Source organism: Pan troglodytes, chromosome X, assembly GCF_028858775.2.
Source record: "Pan troglodytes isolate AG18354 chromosome X, NHGRI_mPanTro3-v2.0_pri, whole genome shotgun sequence".
NCBI lineage: Eukaryota > Metazoa > Chordata > Mammalia > Primates > Hominidae > Pan > Pan troglodytes.
Genome location: NC_072421.2, coordinates 35252865 through 35267144, shown reverse-complemented (window position 1 = coordinate 35267144; position 14280 = coordinate 35252865). Strand labels below are relative to the sequence as shown.

Sequence of the window (14280 nt, the reverse complement as noted above, 5' to 3'; positions counted from 1 at the left end):
CATTTCACAGAGCACAATGGCAGCTTCTAAACCTCTGACTAAAGCATGAACAAATAATACTGCCTGACAGGGCTATTACCTTAGGAATTGCAGCAGGTGTATTTACTAACAGTCTTTTTTTACATCCAGTTTTTTCCCCTTTTTTACTGCTCCCCTGGTGATCTTAAGGCAGCATTATTTTTTCTGATAAGGAACTGAAAACAAATTCCAAAATGTTTACCCTTAAAGATGTATATCTCTTTGAAAATAAACATAGTTATCCTGAAAATGTGTGATGTATGACTCCAACCATTAGACAAGTCAATTATATGAAGTCAATTGTATGTTAATTAATTTATCAACCATCATTCTATGAAGCACAGCTTGGATTAAAATATCAACCAATGAAATGAAAAGACAGGGGACTGTTTAGAAAAGGGGCTTGCAGACTAAAAGCCCAATACATGATTTGATGTGAGCTTTAATTTTCATTTATAAAAATACCTTTGAATATATTGTTCTTTTTGGCTCAAACTGCAATATTCTGTGGTGCCTTCAGTTTGCCCTGTCAGTCATATCTGATTTGAAGACTGCAAAGTAAGCTTCTGTGACTATCAATAATGAAGACACTGACAAAACCATCTAGGCTGTTAGATGGATTTTTAAAAGCTGTTTCAAGATTGGAATAGATGAAATTTCTCAGGATTTAAAGGGTAGTTGGAGCTAAAAATACAAAACAGAAGTGTTCTGCTGCCCCCTACTGTTTGTGTTCATTTTCTTATACCCATGAAGGCTGGTCAGAATTGGGGGTGTCATAAAAATGAAGGTCCAAAGGGCTGAAGGAATCCAGAAGTACATCTAATTCAAATCTTTAAGTGACTTGCTCAAGATCGCATAGTAGCTACTGGCAGACCTGGGCCTGGGAGGCTTCTGAATCTTAATCTAGTGGTTCATTAACCACTGACTTCCTCACTTATTTATGCAACTATTTCTTAGGTGCCTATTACAGGCTAAACACAGTGTTAGACACCTATAAAACTGGCCACAGTATCACCACAGATACTCACTAATAGAGTAGAAAGCACAATTTCAAAAAATATTTTGAAGTCTTAGTCCCAGTTATTCGGGATGCTGAGATGGGAGAATCACTTGAGTCTGGGAGCTCGAGGCTGCAGTGAGCCGACAGCACACCATTACACTCCAGCCTTGGCAACAGAGTAAGACTCTATCTCAAGGACAAAATAATAATAAAAGTACCTTTTTCTGCCGAGACATGTGCAGTACATAAAATCAAAACAGACACATTACTACTACCGCTTGGAAACATCTCTATCCGAGACTTCGCACTTACTTGATTTAGTACCGTGTGCTATGCCTGGTACTCATATACACTCAATAAATAGTTTTCGAATGAATGATATAAAAATGACTAAGGCATGTAGCTCATAATCTGGTGGGGTAAAACAGGCATGTAAACAAATAAGTAACTGTAATGAAGGGTTTTTTAAAGCAATTTCTCTTTTGGGGTCTTAGGAAGCAGCTAGTTTCACATGACTACAAAGGTAAGACCAAAAGAGCTCAAAAAAGTAATAATTATCAAAAGGATGTTTTTTCATATATTTATGTTTTTATTTATTTAATAAATATGTTGGGCACTTACACTATACAAGTAGACAGTCTTGGTGTTATAAAATATACTCTAAGGGTTTTTACTGAAAACTGATAATTAAGTCTCATAAAGATAGCCAAACAGATTATAAAGATTTTGTCTTCTTTTTTTTTCTCTGAGGTCTTTTATTTAGGGCGGGCTTATTACCTTCTTGAATAGTTGCTAGAATAGCTAAGAGCTAGCCATTGCTGTAGCCCATCTAAAACACTCTCCTTTTTTCCACAACTCTCTTTCTCACCAGTCCTATAAATCTAGACTTCAGAATTAGATATTTTTATAATAATAATGCTGATAAGAATGATTAATTAAGCACCTGTCATGTGCCACGTGCTAGACACTTAACATACACTGTCTCTGATATAACAATCTCAAAGTTAGATATTTATTTTCTCCGTATTATCAATGAAGAAACAGGTTCAGAAAAATTAAGTAATTTCCCAAGGTCATTTTAACTAGTAAGTTGTACATCTAGGGTTTAAATTCAGGATACCTATCTGACTTGAAAGCCCGAATGAGGATTCCCCAGTTATCTTTACTTCAGTACATATCACATATTGGAAAAATCAGTGCAGAATCAGCCTTGATTTTGAATTCAGCTGCCAACTGTGCACTGCAGTTGGAGTCCGTCCTGTAACTCCAGTTACTCCGTTTCTCGGGAGCAACACCTGAAGGCATTTAGTACCTTGAGATGTCATAAAGACCACAAACTGATCGATGCAGCATGACTGCACCATAGCACATAATGAAAGTTGTGCACATTTCCAGTACAGTTGACTACAGCATATTTCTTTTTGTGTAACTGACAGTGATAGGTAATATATGATGTGATTCTGATAACTGGCATCCAGTTCTCACTAAAGACTTGGTGAAATTAGAGGGACTGCCTCTTGCCACGTTCTCTTCTTTTATTGTCTAGTTTTGAACTATCTGCAGGTCATTTGTATGTCCCACAGGAATATAGGATGAGTGTTTTCTTTCTTTCCAAGGCCTTTAATACAAATTGCAGAAAATTCTCTTTTATAATTCGATTTTACATACAGAATCCCCATTTATTATGTTATTAAGGATGATTCTTTATGTTATATCTGCAGAAAGCCTCCTATAAGGATTGTTTTTATAGAAAGGTGATTTTTTTTTTCAGGGTCCTGCAGCTGATTTCCATCTCTGAGCTATCTCTGATTGGAGGCTTGTGTCTTACAGCCCTCATCACCATCCTATAAGTCACAGTGAGATAGCTGGAACCATTTCAAGTCTAGATTTTGGTAGAAAAATCAGTGTCCAGTTTAGATTTCAAACTATAAGAGAGTTCTTCTATTCAGGATATTTAGATTACATGTTAATTTCCCTGTACCATTATCAAACTACACTTCGGCTAGAACAATTTACAGTATCACTTCCCAATAATTAATTTCATACTGCTGCCACTAGTAGTTACAAATTAAATTTTAAAAAGAAAAGAAATGGATACCTTCATATTAACCTTCCACTGGCAAATGCTTTTTATTCTCCAAATCATTGTTTCTTTTATGTCAATTTTATATTTAGGGACCAACCTGGCTGGTAGGGCCTATCAACCTTTGCCTTTAAATTATCTCCTAATTTTGTACCTTTTTTTCGTACACCATCATTATTGCCTTAGTCGAGGCCACAACTTTTCCCTAAATGGAACGTCTCAGTCCCCAAATTTGGTCTTCCCCTACTTTATTTTGTTTTTCTATGGCAATATCTGACTGTTTTAAGATGTTTATGTGACTCCTTTATTTTGCCTTGTTGAGTATCTAGTTTTTCAGTTCTTTCTTTTAGTCTTTCTTTAGATTCCCTGACTTTTCTTTCCCACTGATGACACCTTAGTCATCATTGCCTACAGGTCCCCACACACTGAATGACCTTCTAGGGGCCTGTCCTTCTCTAATCTCTTCCCCATGTAATCTGTCTTGGATACAACACATGAGGTCTCCTTGTGAAATAAACATCTGGTCTTGTCACTTGTCTCTTTGATTTCTTCAGAAGCAAACCCTGAGACGAGAAATCAAGTGCATATACTTTATTTGTAAGGTAGAAGAAGGGATATGATAAAGAGTATGGAAAATGAGACAGGGATGGGAAAGCAGCCATTAAAAGGTTACATTATCAAGCCAGTTGTCACTCGAAGCAGCTGGAGCTTAATCTTCTTGGGGAAACTTTAAAAACCGGTGTAAAACACACACCTCGAGAATTATCTCATTCGGAGGACTACGGAGCTGGAGTATTAATGCACCAAATTTGGAGCGTCATTGGTTGAGAAATGTCGGTTATAATCAAGGGAGAGCCGTGTTAATTTTCTGGACCTGGCCTGCCCCATAGGCAGCTGAAGAGGCTTTAGTGGCCAGAGGTAACTCAGGCAAAGAAATACAGGTGCTGGCAATTGGAAGTCAGGCTAGCATGTACTGAAGTGGGGAAGATAAAAATATATGGATAGGACACCAACCGCATATACAATTACAATAACCTTGCAGATGGTCTCCCTAGAGAAACAAAAGTTTATTACTTTATGAAACACTATGGTATTATAGTATGAACTAAACAGCCTTGTGCATGCGCCCTTCATTTTACCCATGCGAATTCTTCTAGCCATACTCTCTTAATAGCTGTAAGCACTATAGAATATGCTTCGTCTTCCTAGACGTCTTTTCTTTCCTCTGCCTCTTCTGACCAACTTTCATCCATCCTTTAAGAACCAATTCAAATGATGTCCCTCTGAAGCCCTCCTTTCTTTCTCTAAGCTGAATCAGTACTTGGCACAATGTTTGAGCTCAGTAAATGTGTGTTGAACATATTATAAACAAACATGCATGCCTCTACTATTGCTGTTGAATGCGTTGATTTATAATTACTTGTGTGCCTGTCTCCACCATCAGAGTATGAATCATCAAAGGGCGAGGGCCATGTCTTATCTATCTTATCCCCTTCATCTAGCACACAGTAGGCACCCAATATATGTTTGTCAAAATAGTGAAATGTCCTCCTTAGAAGAAAATATTGAATATTTCAATATCAATGCTTTGAATATTTTAATGTTGAAAACACTGAAAAATATCCCCTTAAAACTAGAATAAAACACAAGAATTAGTAGGTCTACATTCCCGTCATGCCTCTGATCCACACAATTTCATGGTTAGTAGTTTCGTTGCCTGTTTTCAAAAAAGTGCAGGGGGCATAAAATGAACCCCAAATCTCTTAAGATTCTAAAATGTTCCAGAACTGTACCTATGTTATCTTTGAGGAAGAGCATAGAGAATACCATATCCAATGCCTATTTTGTTTCATTGATTGGTAGTAAAATAGAAATATAGTATAATGGCATTTTCCTGACTTCTGAACTCTTTATGTTTTTTTTTTCTTCCCTCTACAGCATCTATGAAAGGCAAGGAGGCATTTTTACCTACATCTGTGAATTTTATTACATGGAGAAAATTATTTACAAATGCAGAATTATATTTTTCTCCGTTTTGCTATTACATTCATTTTTCTCTGTGATTCCAAAGGGAGTCGAATAATTCAGAGGCATGAAATGTTTTACAGTAATTTTTATTGAGCTCCAACACAATAAAAGTCTAACAAAGTTGTTCGGGAGAGTATGCCAGTAGGGCCTAATGGAGTTGTATTTCCATTTTTCCACTAGAGGGAAATTATATCATTATATTATACCATGGAGGCCAAATATTTGCTAAATAAAACACATTGAAATGAATATTAAAAGCAGCGTAGGTAAACACCTCACTCCAGGGACTAGTCAGTTCACAAAAGAAGCAGTGTAATCATTTTAGAGTAATTCAGATTAGTTATTACTTCTCTGCTCAAACTCTTCTACCAGCTGCCTGTCACACATAGAATAAAATCTAGACCCCAGATATGGTTCACAGGCTGTCCATGAACCACGAAGGGCCCCTGCTGTTTCTTCCATCATATCTCATGCTTCTCCCTTCCTGCTCTCTGTACTGCAATCACAGCCTTCTGACTTCTGTTCCAGTGCACCAGATATGCTCCTGTGATGGGAGTTTTGCAGTGCCTATGCCTTTCACGTGGGAATGCTCAGTCCCCACTATGTTGTTCTGCACCCCCAATTCATTCAGATCTGTGCTCAATATCTCCTCCTCAGAGCAGCCTTCTCTCACGATTGATCTAAAAGAGCAGCCCTCATCCCTGTATTCTGTCTGCTTTCTTGCATTTCTTGTCTCTTAGCAATATGTGACATTATATTCTATATTTGTTTACTAATGGACTGACTACCCATGAGAGTAGCAGCTTTGTCTCTTTTGATAGCAATAATGCCTTAAACTGTATCGCTTTAGAAACATTCAGATATTTATTGAATGGATGCATTTATTGAATGAGTAAATGAATTACTATACCTAACCCACATTCTTGTTTCAGTCATATCCTGGTAGGATCAGTACAGATTTGATGAGTGAACAGAGTATAGAAACCTAAGGAGAAGTGCCTTTTTTTTTTTCAAATGTACTTGGCAACTTTGGAATTTTCTTCTCTGTAGTTATGGTTGATAGTAATTGACTTCTTGTTAGTTTTAAGACATTTAAAACATGAAAGCTCCCTTTTCCTCACAAAGGCACAGAGCCAACTGGGCTTTTTTAAAAATTAATGCACATTTTAGCACTTACTAACTGGAAATAGATGAAGTGTGGGTCATACAATATGCCGTCAGCTGAGTCCTAACAACAACCAAAACCTTTTCTGAGAAGGTCTGATTTCTATTTTGGATATCAGTAGGGTATCCTCTTATACAAACTTACTTGTGTATCCACTCTCAGTAGTAATGGTAGGCAAAGTGCTGACTCAGCAGTGTTGTGCTACACGGCAGAAATGTTGGGTGTTTTTATATCTAGTTCCAGGTAGGTCCTTTGACACCTAGCCAGAGCCTTATAGAAAGAAATTTTGAGGAATCATTTCCTCATGAATTTGCTGTATTTCATCAGTTTTATGGGAGAGAAAGATGACTGTTATGTAGACTTTCTAGGAATCTTCATCATACTGGTAATAATCTTTTACATGGGCTAAAAATAGATGAGAGTACATTTTAAAACATAAAATTCCATTTTAATCAAACACTCTATCCATCCTAGTGTTCTTTTTTAAAACATATAAGCGATATCAAAACTATTTATGTATATAGTTTTACTATGTCAGTTTGTTCCCTCCTTTTCTTTAATTATTCACATTTTTGTTCTTTTCAGATGAATTAAACAAAAATTATTTTACCCCCTAAAATTATTTCATATATCAGAGGTTAGCAAACTTTTTTTGTTAAGGGCAAGAAAGTAAATACTTTTGGCTTTGTGAGCTGTGTGGTTTCTTTTGCAGCTTCTCAACTCTGCCATTGTTGCATAGAAAATACGTAAATGAATGAGTGTGGCTGTGTTCCAGTAAAACTTTTTCAAAAACAAAAAGCAGACCAGATTTGGTAGTTTGCCAACCCCTGTTAAATATAACTGTACTCTGTATTTTTTAGGGAAAAAGATTGTCTATTTCTTGAGGGTGGAAGCTGTCCTATGGTAGAGAATGAAGCTGTAGTTAACTAATTGTAGTTAAACTAATTAAAATAAAATTACATAATAATTGATCTAATAGGAAGTTAAGAATTTTAAGTGGAAGACATTATGTCTTGTGCATATCCACAACATAAATTTCATTTTATTTTAGATAGTAGAAACAACACAAAACAAAACAAAAACAAAATAAACATTCCCTTCCTGATTATTTTGGTTTATTTTATTCGGTATGACTAATCATATTTCCCCTTTGGCCCTGACAGAAGTAGGATCTAACCAGGGACTAAGAGCTAAGTTTTGACCTCTGTTACAGTAGCCATAATTGGCCTAGGTTTTCCTGTACCATTATCTCTCTTGCCTTTATCAACTTAATTCTTTTTTGAAAGTAGGTGGAAAACAGATATGAAAATATCATCTGTTAATAACTTTTAAGCCACTTTTTAAAGACAAGAGGCATAGAGTGGATGAGAAGAAAATAATGAAAGTAGCTTTGGATCAGAGTAATGTAAGCAAAGACATCATGGTGAGACTTTCTGGCATATTGGGCTCAGTTAGTATTGCAAAGCAGCAACAACATCAAAAGCACATTATCACTCACAGGATGACCAGTTGCATCAGTAGAAATTAATTTGAATTTCCTAATTCCTTAATAGCATAAATAAATAACAAGAGTTTCAGTTGGCAATGGGGTCACTATTCTTTTTTTTTTTTTTTTTTTTTTTTTTTGAGACAGAGTCTGGCTCTGTCGCCCAGGCTGGAGTGCAGTGGCATGATCTCAGCTCACTGCAACCTCCCCCTCCCTGGTTCAAGCGATTTTCCAGCCTTAGCCTCCTGAGTAGCTGGGATTACAGGTGCACACCACCACACTGGGCTAATTTTTGTATTTTTAGTAGATACGGGGTTTCACCATGTTGGTCAGACTGGTCTCGAACTCCTGACCTCATGATCCACCTGCCTGGGCCTCCCAAAGTGCTGGATTTACAGGCGTGAGCCACCGCACCTGGCTGGGGTCACTATTCTTGAGGAGCTACTTACACGGTTTATTAGTGGCACAATTTAGTTTAACTAGTACTACTTGCCATAATAATAATGATAATTATATTTTTAAGGTGAAAATCACTACTTTGTATGCTCATATAAATTATTATATTGCACTAATTATTTTATCTATACTAATAATGATTTACTAATTAATAGGATAATTCTTATATATTGGGAAAAGGTATTTAAACAAAAAAATTATTAGTATTTTAAAGTATACCATCTAGAACAAGCCATCTTTAAAATTTTTGGCTTTTATGTATATTTGATTACAAAGTTACTCTCATACATATATAGTTACATATTTATATTATTTTATTTGCTGTAAATAACATTTTCTAATTTTGATTTGCTTTTCTTTCAGTTGTTTTACAGGTTTGCAGCCTGGTCCTTTACCCAATCAAGTTCATTGAAACTGTGAGCTTGAAAATTTACCATGAGTTCAACTGGGGTTATGGCCTGGCCTGGGGTGCAACTATATTTTCGTTTGGGGGTGCCATCCTTTATTGCCTGAACCCTAAGAACTATGAAGACTACTACTAGAACCAATAGTCTCAAAGTAAAAACAACCACCACCATCCAACAAAAGGATTACGTCTGCATCTTTTCTAACTTACTATTTTCTAAAACACTTGTGGAGCATCAAGCAGTTTGCTCAGTTGATTTAATCTTTTTTGCCTTTTGGCTGTCAACATCATAACCAGCTTTTACATCCATTTTAGAAATCTGCACAAATTAAGAGAGCTGATTAGACATAGGCAAATGCTGCAAACTTCCAATATGTTCATATCGTTTTTCTTGACAAATGAAGGGTCTATATGACAGCAACCATTGTGAGAAACTAGTTGGAATGAGATTTGCCTCAATCTCCTATTGCCTGCAGGGGAGCAGTTGGCATAAGCAACATTTAGAAGTTCCTTTGCGCTGACAAGGATTCCACTGTTAGAGCCCTTACCGCCTGCTTATCCTACCCAATGACTACATTGGCTGTTGGTTATTTGCTTGAGTGAGCCCTTGAAAAATGAACTGCCCTTCAGCATCTAATGGGAGTTGTGAATGTAACTGGTTAATGATACACATTCCACCTTCAGGAACACTCTTTTTAATGGGAGGTTATGCTTTGGCAATCAGCGTCTCCCTGGGAAGAGAGTCAAGACTTGGAGACGTGCTTCTCATTATGTGGTTAGAAATTGGTGCCTCAGCCCTATCTAGACTGGGGAAAAATTGAGGATCTCTGTTTTTCCTGGGGCAAACAGAAAGAAATCTGCATGAGTTGCTTTTGTACCCTTTAAATCATTTGCCAAACATTGCAGCAAACAAGTGTGCGTATGTAACAAGCTTCACTGTTTTTATAGAAGGTGAACCATTAGTATAAATGGTAATTAGTTGTTCCCTAACCCTCCACATACATTTGCCTATCACACGTAAAATTAATATTTACTCTAGTGAAGTGGTTTGAGCACTAACCTTGTACACATTGTTAAGAGGCTTAGATTGGTATTCATACTTACTTACCATACAAAAGTATGGTACCTTAAAGCTTTTGCTCTATGTTCTTTACTGTTTCACTGGAAAGTGTCAATAGAGTTGCCTAAGAATAAAAATTGAAATGGTGTTAATCTGAAAATTAATGATTCTCTGTAAGCACTGTAGTTGAAAAGAGAGTAGCAATTAGGATGATCATTTTGTGTAAAATTCATTAAAATAGAAGGCTGCTATTTTTTGCAAGTATTTTAAATGTCTTCTTTTTTTAAGAAAGGAATAGCGATAGATTTATATAAATATCTAAATGTCTCAGTAGAGGAGTAGAATTCATCTGGTTATCACCTGGTCCTCTGAAGTTAACTGATGGGCTAACCGATTTGTGCACACACTTAGGATGGATTTATGTTAAGGGAATTACTTACTGACTGTTCAATGGAAGGAAGTATTAATAATAGGGAATAAGTTTGCAACTAATCTCATGCTGCAAACTTGTGTTAATTCTGTTTAATATACAAATTTGGATAGCTTAATTATAAACATATTTTTATATCAAATATACAGTTCTAATATAAAAGTTATAAATAATTATTTTTGTTAACAAAGACACTAAAACAGTATGTTCTGGTTTTGGCCCTCTTGCAGAAAGAAGCATTAGAAAAATTACTTTAAAAGTAGCTATATGTTACTGTATTGCAAAATCTGTTAAGAGCAGGACCACATCGATAGTATTTAATAATTTGTTTTACCTCCCAAAACACAGTTCTTCTTTCAGCTTGTCTTAAGAATGGTTGCCAAAAACAACAGCCAAAAAAAAAAAAAAAAAAAAAAAAAACCTATTTTATTATCCAAATGCTAAAAAACACACATGAATTTTCTATAAAATCACGAATATGAAGTACCAGGTTTAGTCTTACTTTAGCAATGATAGACAAAAGCGAATAAATACATCATAGACAGAAACCTTTATAAAAATATATGATTCTATAAAGAATCATTAGAAATTATGAGTGGAAATTCTCCAGAAAGATAGTATTATAGAGTCTTTTGAAGCAATTTTTTGAGAAATAGTAAAATCTGGGGCAGAGTGTCTTGCAGTTAATTGCATATTGTCAGAGCAGCATGAGAAATATGATATTTGGATAGGGATTTCAGCAACTAAACATTCTCTGTTCTGAGATCTCTTTATTCCTGAATAATGAAAGAATAGTACTTTGGTGCTGACACCAATGAGGCACTTCTCTTGGTCCTAGTAGAGGATGCAGTGTACTGTTAAACCAATATCATCACATCTCGAGTCTTATCAAGTTTTCATTCTCTGTCAATATGACAAGCTCAAAGTGACAGAATATGTTATAGGTTGAAGCACACATATTTGCAGTTTACTGAAAAGTAGATTTCTTATGTGACTTTTTTCCCTTCCCAGCAAAGAGCCCTACACTAGATTTCTACCATCACTAATATTTGGAAGTATTTCATTACTAACAATCTCAGTACAACATGAAAATTGTTGCTTCTCATCTAAAATACAATTTTGTCTATCAGAATAAACACAAGTGAAATTTTCACCTACATTAACATTATGTCTTTGCAGCTTTAGGTTTGTTAGATGTGTTCTTAAGCAGAATTTTTAGCCACAAATCCATTGTTAGATAGATATCTATGGATATAGATCTACATCTATAGATATAGATATACACACATATATATACTCACACACATATAGCATAAAATACTCAGCAGGGCTAGTTATTCCGATTTCTTGCACAATTATTTAGCTTTTTGTAAGTTCAACGTGTAAATTTTAAAGACATAAATATAGAGAGACTTATGTGTTTGAATATAAATGATATATATGGATTAGCATGTACCTGTATATTATTAAACATGCAATGAACTGACTGGTAAGTGACGTCTAATTGTATGGCTAGCAATGTAATTTATTCAGACTGTATTTTTGTACAGAGCAGTGCACTCTAACCTATGCCTCTGTGTCCTCTTTAATGCCTAAAGCTGTGCCTAGAAATTTCATCTGTCTTAAAAGTAAAATATACTTCATGCTGTTTATGCTATTAGTTTCTGTACTGCTATTCTATATTTATTATTTTTAAATATATGACATGTTTACTACTTAAACATGAATTCATGGTATCCTGGTTATTTTTTTTAAGTCAGCTGGGGGAAAACCTGTTTATCACTCCAGTGATTTTGAGTTTGCAGTTTCACAATCAGTTCTTCATTTCATGATTTTTGTAGTTGACATGAAGTCATCTATGTGGAAAAAAATAAAAATAAAAGTGATTTCACGGATGTGGTTTGAATTTGTGTCGTCTCTGTTGTGTAAACTCTTTAGACAACGCTTCTAAATTACATATATTCATTACATTTTCTCCTTCAAAATATATATTATTTAGAAAACATCTTAATATGACATGCTGATTTTACTTGAAAACATTTTTAAATTTTTTATTACAAATTATCTCCCAAGATCCTTCTATTCTCCACAGCCTTTGCGCGGTCAGTGATAAAGGGATACTATTAAATATCTTTTATAACCTTCTGTTTTAAAATGTACTCAAAGGAGATGTAGTGCAGACTTCCATTATTCCGACTCTAATCACACAATTGGAAATGATTAGTCAAAGGGTTTGATATGGTATTTTGTTCTTTGTGTAGTTTTCAATGTTTGCAGAGTGTAAAAGCCAGCTTGTCTGTATTATCTCTTAGAAAGACTAAAAATTCAGTGTGTATGTGTGCATGAATGTGTGTGCATGAGCATGTGTGTGTGCAATGTGCATGTGTGAAGAAACTGATAAAGTCAAAATTCATCACCCTTTGATGTATATAAATGGTGAGAATATGTGAAAAAGCAATTTAAATTAGACATTCAATAAAATTCACTTGCATGTATGCCAATTTTTTTTTTTTTCCTGAAAAGGAGTCTCACTCTGTCACCCAGCCTGGAGTGCAGTGGCGCAATCTCAGCTCACTGCAACCTCTGCCTCCCGGGTTCAAGCGATCCTCCCACCTCAGCCTTCCAAGTAGCTGGGACCACAGGCACGTGCTACCATGCCCTGCTAATTTTTTGTATTTGTAGAGATGGGGTTTTGCCATGTTGCCCAGACTTGTCTCAAACTTTTCAGCTCTAGCTATCTGCCGCCTTGGCCTCCCAAAGTGCTATTACAGGCGTGCACCACTGCACCTGGCCCAAAAATTTTTCCCGAAGATATAAATAGAACCATAGTTGAGCAAACTTTCTTGTGTTGATAAAATCAGTTTGAATATAAAACATATATTTGTCATCAAGACGTTTTTTCATGTCTCATAGGAACCATTACATTTTGCAAAGATCACAGTATATTTGTTTTGCTAAGAAGAAAATATTACAAATCCCCTGTAAGCCTATGATATATTTAATATCACACTTTCAAATGTAGCCATACTTAAGTTATAACTTCTAACCTTTTCACAGTTTTTCTGTCATTTTAGAAATTTTCCTTTTCAGTGGCCTTATTCTAATTTGATGGAGTAGCAGCATTCATTTGATGTATTTTCAGTATAAGTACTTTCATTTTTATACAGCATACTCTTGAGTAAATCACCTTTACAAACATGGCTTGCCTAGTAATTATCCATGACCCAGTCTCTCTGAATTTGGAAGACATGCAGACATAGTTTCACTAGAATTTGACAAGAAAAAATCCTTTGCCTTCAGAGCTTTCATTGTGAACATAAAACAGAAAAGCAATTTCAATTTACTTTTCCATAATGGCCATATGGGCTGTTGCAGTTTGAATTATGAAATCAGGCACATGCTATGTCAACACTGTTCCATTTTGATGGTTTTTAAGTCATTTTGGTTACAAAGTAAATTGACAGTGAAATTATTTTGTATTCTGTAGACTAAACTACTGAATACCTAAATTATCAAATTTTCATGCTATTATTTTCTGTTCATAGCTTTTCAGAAGTGTGATGTTAACTAAGATTAAAAGAACACAAATTAGGCCTGGCGTGGTGGCTCACGCCTGAAATCCCAGCACTTTGGGAGGCCAAGGCAGGTGCATCACAAGGTGAGGAGTTCGAGACCAGCCTGACCAACATGGTGAAAACCCATCTCTACTAAAAATAAAAAAAAATTAGCCGGGCGTGGTTGCCCGCGCCTGTATTCCCAGCTACTCAGGAGGCCGAGGCAGGAGAATCGCTTGAACCCGGGAGGTGGAAGTTGCAGTGTCCCGAGATCACACCGCTGCACTCCAGCCTGGGTGACAGAGCGAGACTCCATCTCAGAAAAAAAAAAAAAAAAAAAAAAAAAAAACCCCACCAGAAATTAGAATTAAGTGCTTATGAGTATTTTCACAGGAGGCACTAATTTATTTGACTTTTTAACTTCTATGTCAAGTATTGGGTCATGGTACCATGGCACCTTAATCCCAATAAGTTAAAATCAGACTAGATAACAAAACTCCATGTAATAAAATGCCAACAGTTTTTCCTATACAAGGTAGGCTTGGGGACTGTAAGAAGTCCTCACATTTCTAACAGCTACTGAATGATGTCCTG

General features: G+C 35.7%; 1 protein-coding gene across 1 annotated transcript in view; it reads left to right on the top strand.

Moving 5' to 3' along the window:
- Positions 1-12027, top strand: part of TMEM47 (transmembrane protein 47) — a 30276-nt gene extending 18249 nt beyond the window's left edge. The window contains exon 3 of the mRNA XM_016943833.3: positions 8600-12027. Within this exon, the coding sequence (XP_016799322.1) occupies positions 8600-8778 (179 nt within the window). The 3' untranslated portion in view covers positions 8779-12027. The remainder of the gene's footprint in view (positions 1-8599) is intronic.
- The last annotated feature ends 2253 nt before the right edge of the window (positions 12028-14280 follow it).